Raw genomic sequence first — 18,372 nt, forward strand, 5'->3', positions numbered from 1 at the left:
GTTTTTGGAGGGGAAGGCAGTTCAGAAAAATCTTATTATCCTATCCTTCATGGGTTTGTATGGGGAGGGAAAGGGAGAAGAAATTTTGTCTTTGTGGTTCTATATAAAAAGGCTAACAGTTTGTATGTGCCTAATGTGGCAAGTCCAGTGGACACAAAGATTTAGTCATTATTGCTTCAAATAATTTGACAGCTAAAGTGCCTGTCAGTGCTTTCCAAAGTGATGGTGGATGCCAGGAGTCAGGAAGATGCTGTGAGGTGAGCTTCCGCTTGAGGTTGTTTTGCCTGATGATGTCCAAGTGCTCAGAGTAGTGTTTGATCAATGAACAGCTGTAAAAACACTGCATCAGTCTCACTGCTGCTATTAGTACTGCATGGTACTGCATGTAACCTTTTTTTTTTCCTGTATGTAACAATGTTCTCAAAAAGCCATGTTCTTAAAATGAAAAGCCGTAGACGTAAATGAAAGTACTTAGGCTATGTGCTTCATGTGAGCTCATGTTATCAGCTGGCAGATTTCTTTGTATGTCTTTGTTTCAGTAAGAAAGCTTCTTTCTAAACTAGTTTCTTAGTTTGAATTTATGTAGTAACTTTCATGCCTTGTGATTTTATTCTAGCGCATCCTTAACATGTTTTCTCTTTTTGATCTCATGTTTTTGAATTGATACAACATGGCACTGCATGTAAATAATCAGCTTTATGTAAATACAAACTGAAGGGTTGTTTTGGATAAGCAGGAGAACAAGTGACAGAATCTGCACTTCCCAAAGAAGATTTACTGAAAGAGGAAGAATAAAAAAATCAACCCTGGGTAAAGACTATTTAGCTCTTAAAATCTGTATACCGTACTCTTCAGGACAGAGAGATACTTAACTTTCTTAGAGCTGATGTGTAGCTACTTGTAAATCCTGCTTGGATGGTTTCTGTTATCTGAACTAGCTTATGTGTTTGCAGGTATGTATATCAAAAATATTCAGTGGCAAATTGCTTAGGATGAAGGCTACATCCTTAGCTGTGTACTTCTAGAATAACAAGCTTAGCAAGTCTGACTTCTGAAGGTCAGGAAAGAAATCTCTGAACAATTGCAGGTGCCACCCTAGAGGTATTGATGGGAAATAAACATAAGCTGCAAGCATTCTAGCTGGAATTGCTGAGCATTGCAATGCTGTAGAGATAGGGTTTTAGATAAAGACTTACTAGAGGATGATGCCCTCTATCTGCATCTAGGTGCGTAATAGAAAGAATTATAAACATGGAGACCCTACCACGTGCTGTTTCAAAGATGTGTTTTCTTTAGTGTCAATAGCAGGACCATGGGGAATTGTCAGTTAAATGATGATGGAATATGTTGTGTGAGTTTAACAGTAAGTGAAAATAGTGGTGTGTTTGGTTTTTTTAATAAAAAGTATGTTCATAAGTGTGATGGTTCTGTAGACCTGGCTTGTGAGTTAAACTGTCTTCTATTCAATATAGTTCAGGGTTGGAATGAGTCTGATGGTCTGTGGGAACAAAGTTTAAATTTTGGGATGCCTTGTGTGGAAGCAGTTAGAAAGAAGGGCCCAAATTATTCTCCCCTTCCATTTTTCAAAGAGACTTTGACTTCTTAAATGGTAAAAGTAAGGATGAAAGACATCTTTCTGCTTGCATCTCAAGCAGAGTAGTATCGTCTAGATCCTGACTTGTGGGGAGACTCATGGACGCACAGCTACAAATGATTTTTCTGGTTCCTACCAAGAAGAGTATGAACCTAAACGGACTCTCCTTGTCCTGGAGTCACATCCCATACTGCTGCCATCCCATCACCTTCTGTTTCCTTTTCCCAGCCACTTCTTCCAGCTGTGGGATAACTCCTCCATCTCCTTCTTTTTCTTTTGTCCTTTTTTTTTTTTTTCTTTTTTCTTTTTTTTTTTTTTTTTCCCCTCCTTAAAACTATCTCCCTGGTCAGAGAGTGATCCTGCCTGCTTAGCCTGCCACTGGTTACGGCAATTTGACTGAGTGAAGGCAGGAAAGGGAAAGCACCAAGTGCCCTTTTGCATACCACTGATAGTGGCCTTTTCTGCCAGCTTTGGAAAAGTCGGCAGACTGCTCTCAGTGTCCCAGTACACTGGACATTCAATCATGGCAAAATCACTGATCTTGGAAGGTAATTCATACTGAAAAGAAATGGATTAATAGATCAAGCATTAACTCTTAGACGTATACCTTTATGTTCATTTTACCAAGTACTGTCAGTATAGACACACAGCTTTTGGGGGTTTTGTTTTTGTTTTTTTAAGTATTTGCTCTGTGATTAGAGCATAGGATTGACGCAACTCAACCCCATGGGAAGGTATTGGCTTTTAGCAAAGTGTGGTGCTCTCCACTATTTTTTTTTTTTCTTTAATTATCACTTAGTTGCTATGTTACATACTTGCAAATCTGACATAGTCTCCCCTGAGGTAAGCTAAAGTGAAATAAAAATCTACCTCTTGATAGTCTTTAGGGTACTGCCATTAATGAATAAGATGTAGTTTATTATCAAAGCAGATTATATAAAAATATAAACAGTTTTACCAAAAATACAGTCTTCAACCATACAAGCAACCATGCAGTCACCAAGTAACAGCCTGTTAATGTATCAGTTTTCAGATACATGTAAGACAGAAACATAGAAGTGAGGTCAAAACGTAGTCTTAGTTGATTTGATTCTATTCGAGAGAGCACTACTGCTGGGAAATGTCTTAAGCAAGGTAGAAAGTGTCTAAATAAAGCAGCATTATTTTTCTGGAAATAGTTAATCTTCTGCCTGGTGGGTAGCTAGGCCAGGGAATAGCTTAGTTTATACTGACAGGGGTGCTGGCACAGAGAATTCAATGCATGCTATAAAAATGGTAATTACCAAAAGGCTTATTTGAGGCTTCGTATTTCTTCCATTATGGCTAGTTTTAGAAAACATATTTAGAAATGATACAGACAAATTTTTTGAACTTCTCTGGACTCTCCAGTCCTCCAAAGAATTGATGAAGTTACTGGATTTAAGCCAGGAAAGGAAACTAAGATGCATTCTCTTCCACATCACTTTGAGAAGGATAGCGACTAGCTTATATTCCTTTCCAGAAAGGGGGAGAAATACTAGCCTTAAAGAAATCTAGAGTAAATTTTAGGGGAACTTCTACACTGGGTGAAATACTGGAATGGATTTTGTAGGGTCTTTGGAAGTTTCTCGCTGAGAAGTTAAGGTGTTGAGCTGGGTTTTCTAGGGGGTCACTGCCAACTATCCATTTGTTTGATTCAGTCATTACAATTTGGAGTCTCCCCACCTACACGCTGGCATCTTTTCAGGGCAGCTGATGTCATTGACATTTGTTAGTAGTACATTCACATGTCTCTGCGTAACAATAAAAATGGAATTTAGTTTGTCTGCTGTAGGTTTCATGTAATACATGGGGGTTTATGTTTACATGTTTATGTACATGGGGGTTTATGTCTCCTCGGAAGAGGAGACAAATAGATGCCTGTTCTCCACCACCCCTTCACCCCCTGCAAGTTGCCTCTTTCTCCCTCCCTTTTTTTGGTGGGGGAGAACTGAAGGAAGACTTGTCACTTCATTTCTTGTTGTTAAAAGGGTGAACGGTCCAGACAGATAATCCTGTTCCCATTGAGCATGTTTGAATGACCAAGAAAAGACCTGTCTAAAAATAGCCAAGACACGATCAGGTTATCTAATGGTTTAAGCAAAATAAATCAAATGATCAGAGAATTGCTATTGTGAAAAACAACTGTGTTGTTTTGTATTTGAAATAGTTCTTTAATCCTGCAAATAGAGTTGGTTTTCTTAATAAATAAGTGACAGCATGGGTTAGAATTTACACTGTTAAGTTATGTACCAGTGGAGAAAGTAAGAAGGGGGGAAAATGAAAGGAGAATAAATACAGGCTTCTTAATTTTAAAAGTACTGAAACTTTATTTTGTACGTATAACTTCTAACAGTCCATTTTGAAGTGACAGATAGGGTGATATTGATGGAGGGGTATCCTTCCCAGAAGGAATACCTATTCCCAGCTTCAGTAGATTCTGCTGAGCTTCCCCTTGTGCCTCCAAAAGCACCGTTCCGTGGTGCAGGATGCCCAGACAAAACACCAAACCCACTTGAAATGGCGATCAGGCAATAGTCAGCAGTGATAGTCCAGAAGCACAATGCTGAATGTCACGCTAATTTGTAAGGATGAGAATGTAGATGCCTTGGCAGTTGAGGAAAGGATACCCTGGACAGCTTCACGATTGAGGCCTAGGGCTAGTTCATCTATCTACTTGGTAGTTTTTTAGGCTAAACTTGCTAAATTATTCATTTAACTCTGAGGTAATGTCTTTATCCCCCACTCCACTGACATATATGGCGGCTAGAAGTCTTGCATTGTCTAATAAAATAAATAATAAAGAAATTGCTGATGCAATTGAGTGTTAGAGATAATAATTGCTCCTCAATTTTATGTGAAACTTACGTGAATACAACCAGGAAAAATTAATTTTGAAGTAACTTTTTTGCACTTCTGTGAGAAAAGTGTTGTATAGATTGTGGTGTGGGGTTTTTTTCAGAAAGCCTACTTTTTTCACCAGGAAAAAGTAATTTTAGGTATAGTAGGTGCTCTTGCTGGGGTTAGTAGATACTTCTGTTCATCACAGACTCAGTTGGAGACTTCTTATGGTAAGAAGTCCTTTTAAATATTCAGAAAGAATATAAAGAAGGGAGGAGAGCTATTCTAAAGGATCCAGGATCTCTTGTCATGTAACTTAGTTCAGATGCACTTGAAGAGAGTCTGATCCATCTTCAGTAACTCTAGAGAGCTCAGTCGCAGGGAAAGCTCAGACTAAAATGGAGTTCAAATCTGTGTCACAACTTGAGCAGTGTGTTATAACCAAAACGAGTAGAACTTCTTGAAGGACTTGAATAAACTTCTTCAGATTCTTGTTCAGTGCTGGTCTTTCCCCCTCTCCGCTCCTGACTGTTCATTTCTGACTTCTGCCCAGAAAAGTCACACAAGATGGCTTAAAGTCTTTTTTTTCTTTTTTTTTTTTCTTTTTTTTTTCTTTTTTTTTCTTCCCCCCCCTAGAAAAATGTATTGCATAACGCTGTAGCATTCTGTCCTGTGATGTTTTACTGGGTTGCTTGTTCATGTTATCTCCTCATCCTCATGAACCTCTGTGTTACCAAAAGACAGTTTTACAGAGCTAGTAAAGAGACTAACTTAAAGAAGAAAAATTCTTAATTTTTCTCTCTGATATTATAAAAACTAGCTATCTATCATAAAACATGCCTTTCTAGCTGGGTGTGGATAACTGTTAACTGCTAGCTGGCGTGTGTTCCTCAGTGACTGTAGCACCCAAGCGCATCTATAGTGAGGTGTTTCTTCCTTTTCAACAGGGGAATCTGCCCTCAGAAAATATATCAATACTGAAATTATAATATGAGCACTGGTTAGCTTGGCGCAAAGCCCAAGAGTCACAGGGAACTGCTGAAGTTTAACCTTCCCCATTTACCAGCCACATCCCAGAATTTCCTACCTTTGTATTAGATATCTCTAACACATCACCAGAGGAGAATACTCGCTTTGAAGGTTTATTAACACTGTGGCAACAATAATAAATAGTTTGATTGGGAAATACTGTTTGCATTACAGAATAGTCAACATGAATCACTAGAGCTCTCAGCGGGTTTTAGGTAAAGGCATGACTTTTTTCTTTGACCTTGAATTTTGCATCTTAATGTACAGTTGTTTTGAAATACTTATAACTGTAGTGACATATAATTTAATGTGCAAGTGAAGGCTGAAGATATATTTTGTATATGCTTCAGCTGTACTAAAAAGTAGTGAAATTTAAATTACTTTGTGCCATGGTGCTTAATTGTTTTGGTTATTTTGGTGTTAGCACAAATGGATGATAGCTTTCCCTGTGACAAGTGAACTCTATCATTAGCATTCAGTGAGTGGAGTTGGCCACATAATTGTGCATGTAACTCAACCAATTTAAATGTTTTTCTTATTAAATGTTGTTGCCCAACTTACTTCTTGAGTTTTAGTTGAAACAGTAATTAGCTTACCTACATTTCATTTACATTACTTAAATGTTGGGATGAAAGTAAAATAAGCTGGTAGTTGTTCTTATCTCTTCTGCTTCACAGTGCTGTGAGGTAAAATAGCTGCCTTTCCTCTTAAGCTATGTCTGTGTCTTCTGAACAAGTGTATAGTCAAGTCAGCATTTTAGATTTATGCATTTAAGTGTAACCCTATTTTCTGGCTTAAATCTCATAAATTTAGCTAGTTTTATAAAAAATTTCTAAATCTTGCTTAAGAAAATCCTTCTAGGCTATGGTCTAATTCATGTACGGTATAAACATTTTCTATAGATAAATGGTCTGCAAATTGTTTGCAAGAAAGTGTTGGTTAGAAGTATTTTGCTTAGTGCTCTTGTAATTGCAGCTCAAAGCCAATTTACCATCTTTTTTTTATTCACTTTAGACACTTCAACCTTCGAATGAAGAGAGATACATCTCTCTTCAGTGATGACTTTAAAGTAGAAATATCAAACCAAGTAATTGATTATGATACCTCCCATATTTACACTGGACACATTTATGGTAAGTACAATCCTTTAAAATGGACTGAAGTGCAGTCATCTTAAACAGGAGCTTTTTTAATAGTACATATGGAAAATGAATATCTGTATGATTAGGTCATCTTCATTATTAAAATTCTATAATACATCTACATGCATTTAAACTCCATCTGCTTTTATTGTCATGTGAATCACACTTAACAAATGAGTATTTTACCTAATAATTTTCATATCCATAGAACTTGAAGTTCAGCTCTGTTTATGAACATATTCTTCATAGAAGTCTGATGCATTTAAAAAAAAAATAGGAAGGAGCTGCATTACAAAAAGTCAGGTACTGTTAAAGGAATTTAAGGAATATAATGCTACCATCATTAAGGGTAATATACCCAACTTCAGTAAATACAAAAGATAAAACTGATTAACAAGGAAGGAGAATTAAGGAGTTAAGCACATGAAGAGAGAAGGATAAAGATACACTAACTCTTTTTATACAGTCTGGTTCTGAAAGGAATCTAACTCTGTTAGTAATGTCCTACAGTCTTGAAGTGACAGTTTTAAAGTGTGAACTATACTCACTTAGCACTTTATATGCATGTAGGTAGACCAATCTGCCAGTTGGCTTAGGTGGGTCAGAGGATTTACAAGGGGTGTGAGGGTGGGGTGTCTTTTGTTGTGTTTTTTCTTACTTTGTGCAAATATTTCAGAAAAGGTTTTGGTTTTTTCCTTACTGCTGTTTACTAACTTGGATAGTTGTGCTTTTCCAGATTGTGACCGTTCCAAACACAAATTCACTCCATTCCACATTTAAACCTAGCTACAGTTCTAAGAGGCTTATGCTTGAAGAAAAAATGAGTGTCTTGAATATAGGGAAATCTTTCTTTGAAAGCTTTCCAAGTTTAGTTTATGGTTTTGGGTTTTTTCTTAATAATGTATATATTATAATATGTATAAGGACAGATCTTGTATATAGGATTAATGCTGTATATGTGACAGCTTTAAACTACAGAGTTGAGTTGCTCATGCTTTTTAAACATGTAATTTACGCACCTGATTAGGAAGCTATTGGGCTTACTAACTATGATTTTGGGATAACTGTATGTCTTAATGTTGAATAGTCTGCTCTAAAAATTCAGACACAACCTTTCTGGAAGAATGTCGTGCTACTGTTATCCAGAATCTTATTACTGTATAATTCATATAGGTTGTTTCCATTTGGGAACTGGTGCACAATCAGGATAATTAATGCAAGTATCATACTTTAGCATTATCTGCTTAACACCTTGGGTAATGTGTATGCTTGAAGTTTGCACAGGACTGAAAGCTTTTAAAAAGGTATAAAAAAATCTAATGCACTTTTTCTTTCAACAGGTGAGCAGGGAAGTCTTACCCATGGGTCTGTTATTGATGGAAAATTTGAAGGATTCATCCAAACTCACAGTGGGACCTTTTATATTGAGCCAGCAGAAAGATATATTAAGGACAAAACTCTACCGTTCCACTCTGTAATTTATCATGAAGATGATATCAGTGAGTACTTCCATTCTGTGCTATGGATGAAATATATATTTTTTTTATTAAATGTCAAAATCTGTAAGCCATTTGTAAGCATCAAATGAGGCTTTGGCTTGGATATGACACTGTGAATTATGTTAACCTGAAGTGGTTCATATACAGTTATGGTGTGAAAGAGATCTATGGCAAACCAAAGCGAGTCTTCCTTATTCTGCCATTTTAAGAAACCCTTGGCAGTCGGGCTCAAGTGTATAAGCAGTGTATTTTATGCTCAGTGGATACAAGTTTCTTTTGAAAAATGCGTTCCTAAAGTGCTCTGTACTGATTGTTCTTCCCTGTGATTTGGAAAATAAAATGAAGTTCAAGTCACTAGGTGTTTACTGACATCTAGTGAAGATGGTACTTGTGGGAAGTTAAAGCTTCCCCTGCATGCATAGGTCACAGATGCCTTCAGAGACCTCTTTGGAATATGTGGTGGCGCCCAGTATGTCCCGTTTTACACAGTAGCTGATGGAAACATCCAGAGAATTCATATTACTTGAATTTGAAGAGTATAGCCTCAGAAGCTGTAGTTGTAAATGCCCAGGAGGATGAGAGAGTACCATGGAATACTTCTATATCTTCAGAACTGATGCATCAAAGTTCTGCACTCTGCCTGTCTTTTTATGTATGAACAGTCTTCAGTTGTAATAGAAATCAGTTTTATTTTATGCTCAAGTAACTTTATGCCGAACCCCAAAAATAGTGCAGTGAAGTTGTGATTCTGAGTTTCAGTCTTTCCAAGCAGACATTGGCAGAGTCACCTGAGGGCTACCTTTTGGTTATTGAAGCTAGCAAATTTTGTGTTGCAAGCGAACTTTATGTGGGACTTCAGTCTTGCTTAAAAATAGATTTAAACTATAACTTCATTTAAAAACTTGTTCCGTCAGGCCATTGTGCAATTCCTAGAAGACTTGAGTTAGAAATCTCTTTTGCAATTAGGTGGAGAATCTTGGGTTAGATCCCTAGAAATTACTTGAACCATTTTCATGATGATGTATGTGTAAATCATTTTCTAAGTACATCATAATGAAACTGTATTGCGAAAATAAATGTCAAAAATAGGAAGACAGATGAAGATCATCTCTGGTTGTGATTTGGCTTTATGTATTGTCATTTTCTCTGAGCTGTAAGCTGGTGAAAAACACAGGGTTATTGCATAATTCTCTGGTCACTTGCTTGAATGAATGCAGTGAAGAGAAATGAGCTTTCTCTGCTAAAAACTCAACAAATTTTGTTTGATTTTTTCTAATTGAATAAAGCTTCTGGAATACAGCTCTATTTTACATTCAGTGGCAGTATGTGTGCTGTCTTTATGTTAAAATTGCTGTGAGCTAGCAGATAGGTTTGTCCTTCCTGTTACCCCATTCTGTAAATATGATTACTAACCCAAAATCAAATAGAAGTTGCATAATTTTAAAGAGTTTCTGAATGAATGCAGTTATTGAATATTATGTATATTGTGAGCTACTTCTGACTGACTAAATGTGTATCTTCCTGGTACTTACAAGACCTGTATCTGAGAATAACGTTAACTTCATAGGATAGTCTTCCACGTACTGCTTTTGATTCTCGGAGAAGTTGCAGCATGTGTTTAATTTTCAGCTCTACAGCCCATTGCAGGTGGAAGTCTGATAAGGCAGTGTGCCTGGCTAGCTGCTCTTGGAATGTTACAGGGTTTGCTGCTGGAGCAGAAGAGTAGTGGGGAAAAGTAATAAAAAAAATTACAAGAGCGTGGTGTGAAACCGTAAGATAGGTCTTTTCAACAGCAGTTCTGTGAATAATATGTGCGTACTTCTAAAATCTTTTTAGGTCTCACAGAACAGTTCAATTCACTGTTTGGTGGTGGGAATAAAGTTACCAGTTATGTAGCACTTGCTGTAAATAAGTCACTGTCTGCTTTACAAAAGGTTTTATTAACCCTGTTGTAGAAAAGAGGGGAAGGAGGGAAGTAGAGGGACGTAAAGCAGTTTAATGATTTGCCCAGTTTCGAAGGGGTAAGACAAGCAAGAAGATAGTCTTGTGTCCCAGTTCCTTATGCTGTAAATAGTGGGTGACTAAAAATAGTCTCTTTGCTGTTATCAAGTAACGACAGAAATAGAACTGTACCTTAAAGGAGCAGATAAATAATTTTTTTTTTTTTTTCATAAAATCAAGTTAGTATTGCTGTTTTGTAGAAGTTGCCTGTGTTGGAGGAGTAAATGGATTGCTTGAGAGCTGGAAAAAACTAATGATGAAATTGGTTCATATCAATGTCTTATTAAAGTGAACGGGAGCAGGATACGGAGTTTTTTAAATTACTCAGGTGATGGTATGTTGGTTTACACAGTTTTTCCTCTTGAATCTAGTGCATCAAAACCATCAGGTAGAAACAATCAGATTATCAGAGAGGATTGTCTAAATCTATTCCAGAGAGCCACATTAAAGCAACAGTACAGTATGGCTTCCAAATCCCCAAGTGAGTGAACATTGCTGCTTTTGCTCAGCAGGGTTGAAAATATCCCACCCTGGAGCGAAGTCTGAGCAGCACTGTTTGAAAACGTGCCACTCCTGTCGGGTGATGTCGACTTGGAGTCCGTCGTGCATGTGTTCTGATTGTCTAGTTTAACTTTTTTCATTGGTATGTTAGATGCCTCTAGGATGTCTGTGGTCTGAAATATCTGAAGTACACAACTGCTTCTGTCACTTTCTGAATAGTGCTTTTGAGGTTAAAATTTTTTTGCCTTTCATGAGAGCTATTTTTGCATTGAACTGCAGCTCCAAAAAACTCCCGACAACTAAAAAAAAGCTATTTTTAAAGCTACTGTAAAAGCTTAAAAACAACCATGCAAATCTTTTCTTACTGCTCTAATATAAAGCAAACTCTTGTGAAATAGAGTCAAACTACTAGTGTTCTTAAACAGGGCAAAAGCAACAAAAACACTCAATTTCTAACTCAGGAGAGACTAGAGGAAGAAGTTGTCTTTGCTTTAATTTGGTACGTTTTTTTGATCAGCCATGTTGCAGCCTTTTGAAACAATATGCCTTTTAGTGCTTTTCAGAAATCACAATGCAATATATGATTAGCATCTCAATGAGTTCTTATTCAGTAGCTAAACAAAAGCTTTTTTTGTAAATGGGGATTATATTGTCAACTTTATAAGGCAGCTTTTGTCTGTTACAGTGGATGTGGTGACCAGTGGAAGGCAGCCTTCTATTCATGACTCGAAACACAACTTGAATGATTTTAATTTCTAAAACACTCATGATCAAACTGATATATAATTTAGTGCTAGAAAGATGCAAATTGCTTTTGTTCATTAAAGTATTTTGGAAACTTTTCTTTAAGGACTAGGATTTCATTGGAACTGTATTTATTTTATTTAAATCATATATGCTTCAAATGAATCCCTGAGTTCATACTGTAAAATACAAAATATGTATTTTCTCAGCTCAACAGTAGACGTGAAAATCGTGTTCAGACCTTCAGGAAAAGGAACGTGGTCATTTCGTTGTCTTTGTGGTCTTGGAAGATCTATACAACTGAGAACAGAAAGTGTATTTTGTAATTTCGCAAAGCCCTATCTGCTGAATGAACTGGCCACTGCAGACTCTATTATTAGTGAGAACTTGGTTTCTTTTTTTTTTTTTCATATTGTGCTTGTCAATTTAATAATGAAGGTCTACTTGGCAGTTGTCATGGGAGGAGCACAGTGCGACAGGCTGCTTAGAGTGAAATCTGTAACAAGGATTTTTTTGCTTTGTACCTGCTTAAATTTGAATTTTGTTGTGACACCACTTCTTTTGCTAGTATTGGGCAGATCTCTGTGGCGGCTGAAGAACTGAATTTTCATCACTTTCAATGGAAGTTTGATGTCATATCCTTGCCTCAGATGCTGAAATCCAGTATCTGTTAAGCACCTAACCAAATGCTTAACAGATCACACTATTTACTGACAAGCAGAAGAAAAAAAATCATATGGTCAGGTATTTCTTTGTGGTAGGCAGTGCCTTCCTTTAAAATGATAAAAATCCTTATTTCAAGCGTCTGGATTTGATGTATCACTAATAATGATCTGCCATCTAGTTAGAATACCACTGGCAGAAAGTACAAAATGACAAACTTTGTTTTTTAGATTTGTTATTACATTATTGTTGTTTACTGGTTTTTAACATTCTGTCAGGGTATACAAAAATTGAAAGTGGAAAATGGGAAAGTGGACAACATGGGAAAAGAAAAAGTGTTTTGTCTGGGGATTTTCTCTAGTTAGAAAATTGATCCTGTAATTAAACTCTTTCTTTCATAGATCTGATGGAAAGTAGACTTCTAGTTTTTCCTCAACTCTGCATTCACAGTGAGCCATTGTTTCATGCTAAAAGCACGTGTTTTCCCTTGATCACCTCGCAGGGTTGTGGCTAGGGACAGGCTAAGAAGCTCTTGATCCCAAAGAGCTGGCAGAAGGATGCGCCGCTCAAAGCGCTGAAAAGCATCACAGGAGCATGAACCAGACTTGTGCGATGCAAGTCAAAAACTGTCCCAGTCATCTGACACAGTGTAGTTCCTGCTTAGTTCCAGAAATGGAGCTACTGCAGGGGATGGTAGAAAGAGGAAGCCTCAAAAGATGAAAAGGGAACAGTGCCCTCACAGTTTGGGGGTAGCACAGTGTTTGTCAAAAGAAGGTTCTGTGTGCAGCTTTCTCTGTAAGCTAGACATGGTTCCAAAGTAAGCATCCTATCTTACCTGCCTCCCGTGTTTGGCAGGGCGGATTCAACTCTGTCCACGGGAGATTTGTCTTCTCCGGCACATGCAAAACCTTGGCAATTGCTGTTGCCAATGGTTTCATGTTCAATTCTTTATGATTTTAACTGTCACACTAAAAAGTGTTTCTTGCTAGACTGTTGCTTTTGAAGTGAGAAGTATTTGTTTGCATTGCAGGCAGGTAGTGTTGAAAATGTGTTAAGGGATTTCCTAACCTTTTTGGGAAACGAGATACAGAGCAAAGACATTATTTTGTGTAATGCACTGAAAGCATTTATTTCTAGTACTGTTCCATCAGTTGTCATAATGCAACAGAGTATGAGTAAAAGTGTGGTGATAGCAGGAAACGGCGTTTTGTGCTGGTGCAAAATACGCTGTGCCGTCATGTTTCCAGTTAATATTTGTGGATTCCTGCAGTTCCCACCTGCAGGAGCTGCTTTCCAGTCAGGGTGGGTTTATATAGATGGAGTGTGCTGATGGTGAGGCAGCAATGTCTGTTACTCCCACCCTTCTGTAACGTGCTTTTGTCACAGATACTAGTTAGTGGTCGGCGGTGTGGTCGTGTAGTGGGTAATGAGAATTTTAAATAGGTGAAATACAGGAGAGTGTTTTTCTTAAATGCTATGGTGGGAGTAAATGAAAGTGGTGGAGATAGAGAAGGGAAAGGATCATACCACTAATTCTCTGCTCTTGACTCCAGTCTAGTGACAGTAAACAGGATCCCAGAGAGTAAAGATGACCCCAGCAGTGAGTGGTGCTTTTTGTTTAATATTGGTTACAGCAAAGCTGTGTTCCACTACGTTGCTAATCAAATTGGGTGAGGTGGCTCACAGCATAAGCATTTTTGTCCTTTTCTCGCCCTTCATCCTTCTGACACTGTGCTAGGGCTAGCCATACTGGGAGGAATGTGATGAGACAGCAGTTCAAAAATGGTATTTGTGTGGCATTAAGACATTGAAATGTGGGAAACCAATACACAGAAAATCGTTAAGTGAACTTGAAAGGCTCTAATAACAGTAATTCATGAACATTTCTGTAAAACAGTGAAAGGAAAATACCACTTTCTTCAGAGGTCTAGGATTTTTTTCACATTGTAGTTACCTCTGAAAAGGTGTTTTTAATTTAAAGAAACAACCTTATTAGAATTCAAGTATATTACCTCCCACACAGTATCAAGATTTTGCTAATAATCTCATTGGCAAACACTAGTCAAAACAGAGTAGGCATAAAATTGACCAAAGAAGAAGTGATTTTGTGGTGTGTTGGAGCAGCTTCTCTAAAATTCAGACTGGGAAGAAGTTTTGACATACAGTGCTGTACTTGGATCTTTAGAGTAGATAGAATTAATTTGCTAGTGAGATAATAAATAACTGCTTACACCCAACTATACTCTTTCAGTTACTCTTAGGCTGAAACTTTCTTTGCCAAGAAGTGTGTTTATTATATCTGTTTCTTTCTCACTAGACAAAGTTTACAGTTGAAATAAAATACTTTGTACCTGGAAAAGGACCCAGTTTGAAAAAGAAATGTTAAATGACAAATGAGGTAATTTAAACTTATTAACTAGTTTTAAAAAGCTAGTGTTAAACATGGCTTCTTTAAATACTTGCTTATGTGTGATGGAGAGGAATGAAGGTTGGAAGACTGCTTTTATTTCTTAATCAGTCCTTTTAAGTTTATCAGTGGGTCCGTTGAATCTGGTCTTTGAGTATTTTGGAGCATAAACTCATATTAAATGGTTTGGGTTTTTTCAGAACTCAATTTCAGCTGTATGCCAAATACACAATTTTTTTTTTTAATTCATGTTCGCTATTTAATTTTCCCCCAGCTTTCAATGATTGAAATATGAAGTTTAGAAATTAATGATATAGGGAGAAAATCTGAAGTAAATTGGGCTTGTATATTGAAATAGTTTAGCAGTATCATATGGTATGACTGCAGGAAACAGGTATGAGAGTCAAAGATAATTAAAGGCAACTAGCTGAAACTGTACCAGAGTGCATCTGCTGTGCTCCAGCTGCTAACAGGCTTTGACTCCGCAGAACCAGACTAGAGCTGAGCTAGTCCAGGGTGAAATAGCCTGAAATGCGTATCATGTGGACAGCAGGTCCTTGATGCCAGGTCTTGGGCTTTATAAATCTACCCATATGTATGCATTCCCTGTATGTGTACTCTGTGATTCTGGGTCTCCATGCTTGCTTAAAAAAAAAACACGCCACCACCCAGCAAACAAACAGAAATAAAAAAAAAAAAAACACCAACAAATCTTGGTTAAGTTTACACATTTCTGACAAACCCCACACCCTATTAAGGTGATGGTGTAACTATGGTTTGCCCTACAGAAACTGGTTCCCTAAATACTTGCGTACGTGGCTCCTGTAGCTGGTACTCCATTATCTCTCACTGGGGCACCAGTTTATAATGGGATCCAGTCTGCAGAGAAGCTGAAGGGGCAAGACCTCTTCCTTTCAGTACTTCTCCAGAGGAAGCTTCTGCAAGTGCCAGTTGCTTACAAATCTCCAGTAGGTACTAACAGACAAAACCTAACCGTATGTGTCTGAGGCACGTTCACGTGTGCAAGGAGATCTGCATAAACAATTACCATTGGTAAGCAGCCAACTGTATGATAATCTCCGTGAGCTAGTTTGCATCTCCAGAATGTTTAGCTGACGTGTACCTGGATAGTACTACAGGGTTTGTTTTTAGAATTAGCATGGAGGTGATGAAAATTTTTTCTTTTCAGTCTTGTTTTACTTTGCTTGTAAGTTTTAAATACAGAATTACAGGTTACGAAAATTTACAGATGAAAGTTTTAAATATGCATACATACACACACTGATCTGTTGTCCTTAATTGTATTGTTTATTTTCCAGAGTGGAAATTGTGCATTTTACCTTGTCAATAAAATTGTTAGGAAGCTCATAATTCTAGAATTGTAGAGTTGAGTTTGAAACCAAGGTTCATGAGAGTTTCAGTTCTTATGTATTGGTAGTCAAGTTGCATGATATAAAAAATTTTCAAAAATTCCATGGAAGGTGAATGAAGTAATAGAATCTTCTAAGGATGTTAGCAAGGTTTCTTAGTTTGAGGTTACCAAGTAGAATTAAAAAAACCCTTTCTCTTACCTAAGCAGTCTTTAGTATACTTAATCTCTAATAATTTTCCATTGTGAGTTCATTTTTTTTTTTAAGGCTGCTGTTAGTTCAAGCATATCAGCACAGATGTGTAAATTATAGCTTTTGTTCTTATGTTAGTCATCATTCATCATATTTCTTTTGTTATCTGTAAAGAAAACAATGTTAAGAAGCAATTGTCAGTTTTGTTCTCTTTGTAAAACTAAGAATGTATCTTGGTAGAAATGTTTAATGAAAAAAAAAGACAGCTGCATAAAGCTTGGATCTTAGAATGCTTCCCTCAAACCACGTGAGCAATATTGGACACAAACTGAATAATCTGCAGTGATACAGGTGTACTCTGCACTTGTTCTTTGATTTTGAAACCTGTCCTTCCTCTTTTTAGAATACCCACACAAATATGGACCACAAGGAGGTTGTGCAGATCATTCAGTATTTGAAAGAATGCAGAGGTACCAGATGACTGGTATAGAAGAACCAACAACAGAGGTATAACACAGGCTAATGGATTATGTGGGCTAGAAATTAATGTGATAAATTCCCGTTACTTGTATGTTGTTTCTTCTACTTTTGGTCAGTCGTCATCCCTCAACATTGTGAAGTACTTAAATTATTCCTAGAGGTTTCTTATTAACATCATTTTTCTAAATCCTTCTTCTCATTGCTTCTGCAGTGTAGATATGCTAGCTCATAGTCATAACAAATCCTACATGATCTTAAATTTTTCAACAACTGGAATTTTAGATGGATGCAGAAATCAAGCTTGAGATGATGAATATACTTCATTGCAGTTGAGAAGGAAGAGTTTCAGGATGCCTTGATCTCTGAGTACTGTATTGGTCCTTAAAGAGTAATAACTTTTAGATTTTCAAATTATGTTAATGTAACATGCTTGTAACATCTGAGTGCTTTCAGTGGGCAGTGAAGTGATGTGAGTAGGAAGGGTCTTGCTCGTCATAGTAAAGGACTGGAGGGGTTACAGCATGCTATAGGTTGCTTGTAATAGGAGGTGGGTGGTCTATGGAAGGGACTTGGAATACATGTTTAGAGTCCTGTATTTATTTTGTTTTCAGGTTTGCACCACTTGTCATGATTTCGGAATATTTTTTTTTCCCCTCCCAACAGTAAATTACTGAGTTTCTTTTAGTGTTATCTGTGTTACGAGATGTTTCAAGTTTTGGCATAATTTTGTGGTGTCAGTTAAGTACATGCCAACAAAACTACACGATATGGCTTGTTAAATAGCATCAACAACTTAAACTGTATTTACATTGTGATTACAGAAATTATCAAAAATATTACACAATTCAGTGTCGGTAACAAAAACGTGCCTTCCCAAAAATTTGCTTGTAAAATTTTACGGAGAGAGTGGGCTATCAACCAGTGAATACCATAAGGCAAATGTGTTAGCAGATACTGCTCTGGCTAATGAGCATTATTATAACTTCATGTTTAGCGTACCCTTTGTTCCACACAGCAGTATTTCTGTTTGCTCAGGTAGCTGGCCAAGGTAATTACAATGTGAAATAACTTGTGTTAAGGAGGGTGCATTTACGTCCTACCGTGCTGGTTTTTTTCCTAATCTACAAACTGCTTGCTCATTTTAGAAAAGGGTTACGCAAAAGAAAAAATTACAAAGATCACACGAATGAAAAAAATGTGTTTCACATTGTATGCCTGTTGTAATTTGAAAAGAAATGCACAGAAGGATTTAAATGAGATCTAAAAATAGATGGTATACTTGAAAACTAGCTGTAACATACTTAGTTCATTTCAAGATTCATGAGGCTTTGAGGGTTAAAGAAAAAGAAAGAAAATCTGGTTTTGTTAGTGCAGTATGTTTAGAAAAATCCATCGCTATTTTTAGGTAATCTAGTGCAGCATGTAGATGTACAAAATTAATGTTTCCTGTGTATATGCAGAAGCCTGTTGAAGAGCCCAAGAACAATGGTCCACAGCTTTTAAGAAAAAAGCGTGCCACGCAGGCTGAAAAAAATACGTGTCAGCTGTATATTCAGACAGATCATTTGTTCTACAAGCATTATGGAACAAGGGAAGCTGTAATTGCACAGGTATTTCCAATGCCTTTGTTTTAAATTATCTGCTTGTACATTATTTCTGTATTTCTGATAAATTTCATGTAACTTAATTGTGTATATTATTGCTTGTTTACTTTAGAATGTCGTTTCATTATTGTGAATGCAAGTGATTGTGACATTACTGAAACAGCACCTTTTTTCTTTTTTTTTTTTAACATCACTAAAAAGATGCTCTGTATCTGTGACAGAAGTCCTGGGCACTTGTGCTTCCTTTAGTTAATAATGGCAGCTGTGGTTTGTTCAGCACCTCAGAG

The 18,372-nt window shown here is 37.0% G+C and overlaps 1 protein-coding gene across 2 annotated transcripts in view; it reads left to right on the top strand.

Moving 5' to 3' along the window:
• Positions 1-18,372, top strand: part of ADAM10 (ADAM metallopeptidase domain 10) — a 51,328-nt gene that overhangs the window by 18,110 nt on the left and 14,846 nt on the right. For both annotated transcript variants that reach the window (XM_055808221.1, XM_055808231.1), the window contains exons 3-6: positions 6,497-6,615; positions 7,965-8,123; positions 16,405-16,508; positions 17,942-18,091. In XM_055808221.1, the coding sequence (XP_055664196.1) occupies positions 6,497-6,615; positions 7,965-8,123; positions 16,405-16,508; positions 17,942-18,091 (532 nt within the window). The remainder of the gene's footprint in view (positions 1-6,496; positions 6,616-7,964; positions 8,124-16,404; positions 16,509-17,941; positions 18,092-18,372) is intronic.

The sequence above is a fragment of the Falco peregrinus genome, chromosome 1, assembly GCF_023634155.1.
Source record: "Falco peregrinus isolate bFalPer1 chromosome 1, bFalPer1.pri, whole genome shotgun sequence".
NCBI classification, from domain to species: Eukaryota; Metazoa; Chordata; class Aves; order Falconiformes; family Falconidae; genus Falco; species Falco peregrinus.